The following is a 7,622-nucleotide window of genomic DNA, read 5'->3' on the forward strand; positions in this document are numbered from 1 at the left end:
AAAGAAAACTACAATGTCGCCCTTATTTCCCCCAACTACTTTTGAACTACTTGTATAAAAAATAAATAGGGTTTAGGGTTTAAGAGCATATCACCAGTCACTCCTGATACTTGTTCTTCACACAAGTGGAGCTTCAACCAGCTGCACTCCAATCAAATGCATATCTAATTTGCATTTGGGTCCTGCAATAAGGTCAGGTTTTTACAAAAACATTATCAATAAAATCCAATTTATCTTGAAATCAGTTTCCTTAGTAGCTCAAAATTAACTCTATTAGACTGTTAAATGCGTTTCTGAATATTTTTTCCACGTGGGGTTACTGAAATGTCTCCAAGAACACACAATTTTATTCGATTGAGGTCGATTTCCTAAGTAGCTCAGTTAAGCCCATATTTATCGGGTTCAAGTTCTTGTGAACAAATTGGAAATACCCACATTAAAAATAACGAGTTAAATCAACAATACCATTGTGCAGAGCGGGAGGTTTAGTGCACCAAGGGGACCTTTACTGTTGAGGTAAATTTGTATTGGGTTACTGAAAGATAGAGAAAAAACCAGGTGGAGTTCAATTAAATGCGAGTTTGAATCTTTTTTCCATGTGGGTTCCAGCAATAAGGTCATCTTCTTACCGAAATGTTTTCAAGAATATCCAGTTTATTCGATTAAAATCGATTTCCTCAGTAGCTCAGTTAAGTCCATATTTGTCTGATTCGAGTTCCGATGAACAAATTGCAAATAACCACATGAAAAATAATGAGTTAATTAACAATACTGTTGAGGTGAACTCGTATTGGGTTACTGAAATGCTTAACAGTTTGAGGGAAGAACCTAATGATGCTTTGTCATTTTTTCGTCAGTTGAAAGAAAGTGGATTTAAGCATGATATTCAGACGTATATGGGTATAATTAGGATTTTTTGTTATTGGGGTATGAATATGAAGTTAGATTCTTTGTTTCTAGAGGTTATAAATGCGGGAAAGGAGGGTTTGGGTTTTGAAGTTTCGGACTTGTTTGAGCAGTTGGTGGAGGGGTTGAATGCGGAAGGCCCCAATTCGTTGGTTCGGGCTTTGGATGCATTGGTTAAGGCTTATGCTAGTTTAAGGATGTTTGATGAATCCATTGATGTTTTGTTCCAGACGAAAAGGTGTAGTTTTGGGTTGAGTGTATTGTCGTGTAATTATCTCATGAATCAGCTTGTTGAGTGTGGGAAAGTAGATATGGCAGTGGCGGTTTATAAACAGTTTAAGATGATTTCAGTGACTCCGAATGTGTATACTTATGGAATAGTGATCAAGGCATTATGTAGAAAAGGCGATCTGGAAGAAGCAGTTGGTGTATTTGAGGAGATGGAGAAAGCCGGTGAAACTCCTAATGAGTTTACTTATTCTACTTACATTGAAGGACTTTGCTCGTATGGTAGATCGGATTTGGCTTATGATGTTTTGCGGGCGTGGAAAGGGGTAAATGTACCCCTTGATGGCTATGCCTACACTGCTGTAATTCGTGGGTTTGTTAATGAGAAGAAGTTGCAAGAGGCAGAAATAGTGCTGCTTGACATGGAGGAGCAAGGAATGGTCCCTGATGCCTTTTGTTATGGAGCTGTAGTTAATGGTTACTGCAACACAAGGAATATGTCTAAAGCTCTGGCTTTCCATGACAAGATGGAAGCAAAGGGTATCAAAAGTAATTGTGTGATTGTTAGTTCAATTCTTCAGTGCTTGTGCAAAAATGGCAAGGCAAGTGATGCCGTTGATCAGTTCAGTCGTTTTAAGAATAAAGGTATTTTTCTCGATGAGGTGGTTTATAATGGTGTAATTGATGCTTTGTGCAAACTCGGTAGGTTTGAAGAGGCTGAGAAGTTGCTTGATGAGATGAAGGGTAAGAGGATGACACCTGACATCGTGCATTACACTACTTTAATAAATGGGTATTGCCTCCATGGAAGAATTTTAGATGCGATGGGTTTATTTGACGAAATGAAAGAGAAAGGCTTGAAACCTGACGTTATTACTTATAATGTGCTTGCTGGTGGATTTTCTAGAAATGGCCTTTTTAAAGAGACACTCCACCTTTTGGACCATATGAAGGGACAAAGTTTGACACCAACGACAGTCACACATAATATGATTATTGAGGGCTTATGCATTGGAGGATATGTGGAGGAGGCTGAAATATTTATCAATAGTTTGGAGAATAAATCCGCAGAAAATTATTCTGCCCTGGTGAATGGGTATTGTGAGTTAGGCAACACCAAGGGTGCCTTTGGGTTTTTTGTTAGACTGTCAAAACAAGGTGTTTTAATTAAAAGGAAATCTCGTTTGAAGCTTCTAAGTAACCTATGTCTCGAAGGAGAATATGAAAAAGCGTTGAAGTTGTTCGAGATAGTGTTGGCTTTAGGTGACGACACTTGTAAAATAATGTACAGCAAACTAATAGCTTCCTTATGTAGTGCTGGAGATATGAAAAGCGCCAGGTGGGTGTTCGATAATATGATTTGGAGAGGATTAGCACCTGACGTGGTCATCTATACTGTGATGTTAAATGGTTATTGCAGGTCGAATAGCTTGCAGGAAGCCCTTAATCTTTTTGATGATATGAAGAAACGGGGCATTTCTCCTGATGTTATCACTTATACAGTTATGCTTGATGGCCATTCGAAGAATATAAAGAGAGATCGATTGTCATCAGGTACAAGGAGGAATGTCGGAGAAAGAAAGGATACAGGGTTGAGTATTGGGGAAAAGATGGCTCCTTCAGTATTTTTGAGTGAAATGAATGAGGCAGAATTGACAGCTGATGTCATTTGCTACACTGTTTTGATTGACAGTCGATGTAAATCAGATAACATTGATGATGCTATTCGCCTTTTCACTGAAATGATTGATAAAGGCTTAGAACCTGATAGTGTTACATACACAGCTCTGATATGTGGCTATTGTAAGCAAGGACATGTTGAGAAGGCTAAAGACCTTGTGAATAAGATGTGGAGAAAGGGAATACAACCAGATAGCCACACCATCTCAGCATTACATCATGGAATCATAAAGGCCAAAAAGTTGCACCTTAGGCATCACAATAATTCTGCCAAAAATCAGAGGTATGTTCAAGTTCAACACATTACATTCAATATAGTCATTATTACTTGATTTGTAGGGAGATGCAGTGCCCTTTACTCATCTCCTGATATTTCATTTTTCTCTCTCTCTCTTTTTTTTTTTTTTTTGTGTGTGTGTGTGTGTGTTTTGGGGTATCATGCCACAGTTTGAATCCAGCAGTATGAAGCCTGGTGTTGGCAAGGCTCAGTTGTCTGTTTTGATCTTAAGACTGCAGGTTTATCTAGTTTAGTTTGGCGACGCGCAAATTGTTGCATGCTAGGGAATCTTTGTGTTTAAGTTGTTGTGTTTCTGCATTTTTTTGTTGAACAATCACCGAATAATTGTTCTGGTGCAGGAGATGGTAAATATTCAATTTAATGTGAAGAACCACATACCTAGGTAATACTGGAAGGAAAGAGTCGGTGTTCCTGACGTAACTAAGCAAGCAGTGCTGTCATCACGAGACCTAAAGACTAGGTACATGGCTATGTCCCGTTTGTGTTTAGTGCTCTTCAGAATATATGAGGTTTTTTTTTTTTTTTTTTTTCCATTTTGATGTTGAAAATAGAGATTAAAGGCTGCATTTGTGTGGTCATTCACATACTACTGTCTTCAAACATCTCTAATTTTGAATTTCCCCTTTCCCTAATGTACAAATGAGAAAGACATTTGATACATTTAGAGCTTGTTAGTACGTTCAAGTTGAGTTACTAGGTTCAACTTGGATAAAACATGAACATTATAGCAGAGGAAATTTAAATCAAATGCTAGACACTTTTTGTTATAGCTATTCGACTAGTAAAAAACTTCACACGTCTACAAAATCACATGGATTTTGGAGATAATTTGAACTATACAAGGGAGACATGACCCAGGATTTTGGTGCAAATTAAAAGGTAGTAAACATGATAGACACACATATACGATAGATATCTGGATCAATTTCTGTTCCACTCTAGTTTTCGCGAGAGTATTTACTATCTTTTGAGCTTATAATCTAGTTTTGGATATTACTCCCTTTTGCAGATATTTGACCAACACCTTATTTCTTCCGGTAGTAAATGGACCTACAGAGGGTCTAATGTTGACGTATCTCAGGATTTCCTGACAGCGCTAGTGGGTAAGCATATTTTTTCTTCCCACCTCCCCTGCTTTCAGATACTCTTGAAACTTCTCAATAGGGCATCACGCTTGATGATATCCTTCCTCACTCCTGGCTAAGATGGTCTATTGTTTTGCACATTTGTACCTGTTTTGTCTATTACCAGCTCGACACTTCATATTTTCAGGTGCTGAGTGGCGGGCTGAATAGTGTGGAATTCCATAGCACTTGTGAGTTGGTTTCTTTCTGAACGGTGAGGCTTGCATAAAGTGTCTTTTTTTTTTCTTATCAGTTGTTAACTTTCTCCCTTCCCCCTCCCTCCCTCCCTCTATGTATTATAAAGTACTCGGGCATTGGAGGTACTTCATCTCACATGATATTTGTTTAGTTATATAGGTTATATTATGCTGCTACTTTTATTGCTGTTCTTTCTTTTTTAGCCTTCTTGCTTTACAAACTTACTTTCTGCAGATTTCTGTCAATTTGATTGTATGATTGTTTTTGCATGAACGCTTTCCAATTAACGCTTGAAAGTTTTTTTAACTTTGAATCTGCAAATGGTAAATTTTTCCTGTTCTGTTTATGCAATTGCATGACCTCTGAATTAGTCACTGCTTAGCTGCTCATGATGAAGACACTTTCTCGACTGGCAGAACCAATGAAGGTTAGAAGTTAAAACTCCTTGTCATCTGCAGCTGGCAGAACCAAGATGGGCTACTTCCCTAAACTCCTGAGTCCACACATAAGGGATGGGAGAAACACTAAGAAAAGTTGGTTTATTAGAAGTTGGTTCATTGTAGAACAAATACTTTTCAGCTAGACTAGCTGCTGGAAGTATCTCGTATTGTTGGTGCTTCAGCTTTACTTTCCAGCTGCATTAAGCAGGGACCGCCGGTAATTTAGCTAAGTAAATTGTTTGGGGGAGGGTAGTTTTAGACTTCTGTAATGTATCTCTGCTTTCCTTACCCCAAAAAATGTATATCAGCTGGTTAAACTGGGTTACTAGCTTCCTTGTGTACTTGTTGTTGAGTTACAAACACTTCGATTACGTAATCTCCATGACTTCTGACATATGGGACATATAGCTGCTCTTAATCAAGAAAGCATAACTGGCCCTTGAGCTCCCCTCCAGCTGGTTAAAATTTGTTATGTCCGTCCTTTATCCAATGGACCAGGATACATTTTTATAGTATATGTCATGTGAAATGACTCATGTCTGTCTCTTTCTTTTCTTTCCTTATGAAGAATTATATTTTCTGAGATTTCCAAGAGAATTCATATTTTAAATTTTATGCTTTATGAACTCTCTGGCTCTATACGTCTTCTGATGGTTGTTGCTTCCTTGAGTAAATCCATATGTATCATTTATGGCCACTGACTATGTTTCCTGTCTGTTAAGATGTTAATTTTAGTGTTTCTTATTATTCTTATTCCTATTAAGTATTAACCTTCAACTTCAGAAATTCCGACCAATAGAAGCCATTTGTTGCTCCTGATAGCTTTTTTATTTTTTTGATAAAGCCTGATAGCTTTTTGCTGTTATTCCAATGGTCTATTGCAAGTGAGTACTCTCTTCATATTTCGAAATAGTTTCTTCCTTTTCTTCTATGATTCTTTCTGATCTCCTGTCAGTGGGCTTGAAATAGACGTGTTTTATTTATTATAATATCACAAATGACTTATTGGTATTGGCTGGCAACATCCATCATTTGTAATACAGTCTCAAGGTTATTATCTGGAAGTTGTTCATGTGCTTTCTTCCAATATATTCGGAATATTTATTAGGACTTAAATTTTACATATAGTGTTAAACACTTCATAATACCTGAAGTGTTTGTTATTTTTGTAGATGCTGAAGACTTCGATCATCAAGATTTCATGTGAGAATCTCTAGATCTAGTGCTTTCCAATTTGCAGTTTACTGTAACACGTGGTTTCCTAGACTGAAAATTGTATGCTGTTCAATGTGGTTTATGTATTTTCTATTCTTTTTCTGATCCTTCGGTTTTTTCTTCTATAGATTGACAATTTGATACATTTTCCTTATCAAGTTAGGTGAAAGCAGCAATATTCAGAGCAGCAATTTGGAGGAAGGGCTAACACCTTTTTCTCTTCACCAACGTAAGTCAACTCTTATCCTCCTTGTTTACCTCAAACCACGCAATGCTAAGGCTAAGCAGTATGAGTAGACAGAGAACCTGACTGGCTTTTTTCTTCATTACTGAATATTCCTCCTCGACACCCATTTTTCTCTCTCTTTGTAGTTTGTTCCATTGAAGAAATGGATTCTGCTTATGTATCAATATTCTTGCCCAAGAAATTGTAGATTCTTTCTTTATGTGACAGTAACTTCATACATTTGACCGTGTATTAAAGCCAATGTTTGGACAATTCCATTCATAAAGCTGTAATTCACTTATGTCATGTCAAATTTCATCAAAATGAGCCGGTCAAATGCTTGCACTCTAATAGATGGTATCACAGCTTTGAGTTTTATTTTGTAAATGGATTTAGATAGTTAGCATTTCTCTTAATCAGTTGGTTTTGTCAAGATTAATAACATCGACTAGTATCTCATGTAAATTGGAGCGGAGGGAGTAGCTTTTATCATGACATCATTGTCCTACCAATAGTAGTTGTCGCAGGATGATAAGCAGTTCGCGTACCCGAGTTGCATTCTTTTGCATTTCTCTTCTCTGCTTCACATTCTCATGCTTTATCCAGGAGACAATGGAACAGATATTCCAGGAATCCTCGAAAGCAGAAACGGAATTTGTTTTATCAAATGCAGAGTTCAGAGAAGTCTTTGCTTTAAACTCACATCGGGAGACAAGGTTGGGCGTTGGGTAGTGCACTTTGTTGCTCGGACATTTAAAAAATGTCAAGGGGTGCTTGTCGGATTTTCCAAAAATAGTGTATTTTTGGAGAATCCAACACGGGTGCGGCATTAAAAGTGAAGAGATCCGTAACACATCTTTCCCCAGTACGGAGTCGACAAGGGGTGCAAACCGGCCACCCAATCCAGTATGCCCAAGTGTTGGAGTTCCATATCACGAGGGGATGAACTCTCATTTCCCAGACACCTTGCCTATGTATTCGGTGCCTACCTTGATTGCTTGAAGAGTGGTGCGCGGTAGATAAAGACCCTTCGTGGAAACCAATGAGAAGCCTCAGGACCCAACAGTCTCTGCTTAAAACTAACACCAAAAGTCTCCTGTTGTCAATTATGTGTGTTTTCTATGAATTTCATAGCAAGGTACTTGTATTTTTTTTTTTTTTTTTGGTAATAAAAAAAAAAAAAAAAAGTGTGCCAACAAAATTATAACAGCATTGTGTTTAAAAAGTTAGTACTATAATACTTATAACATTTGTGTGCCAACAAATTCATAACAGTATTTTGATTAAAAAGAATATTTCAAGCTTAA

At 37.5% G+C, this 7,622-nt stretch overlaps 1 protein-coding gene across 7 annotated transcripts; it reads left to right on the plus strand.

The window, feature by feature from the left end:
• LOC107848016 (pentatricopeptide repeat-containing protein At2g26790, mitochondrial) lies at positions 1-7,622 on the plus strand. 7 transcript variants are annotated; one of them, XM_047399558.1, is made up of 7 exons: positions 1-3,097; positions 3,451-3,572; positions 4,122-4,215; positions 4,385-4,450; positions 6,047-6,149; positions 6,249-6,318; positions 6,922-7,622. In XM_047399558.1, exons 1-2 carry the CDS (start codon positions 597-599, stop codon positions 3,458-3,460), a joined length of 2,511 nt encoding a protein of 836 aa, XP_047255514.1. In that variant the 5' UTR covers positions 1-596; the 3' UTR covers positions 3,461-3,572; positions 4,122-4,215; positions 4,385-4,450; positions 6,047-6,149; positions 6,249-6,318; positions 6,922-7,622. The 7 variants fall into 7 exon arrangements, with proteins under 7 accessions (XP_047255514.1, XP_047255517.1, XP_047255513.1 ...); XM_047399561.1 differs by having other exon boundaries at positions 6,253-6,318; XM_047399557.1 differs by having other exon boundaries at positions 6,047-6,077.

This window comes from Capsicum annuum, chromosome 11 (genome assembly GCF_002878395.1).
Source record: "Capsicum annuum cultivar UCD-10X-F1 chromosome 11, UCD10Xv1.1, whole genome shotgun sequence".
Classification (NCBI taxonomy): Eukaryota; Viridiplantae; Streptophyta; class Magnoliopsida; order Solanales; family Solanaceae; genus Capsicum; species Capsicum annuum.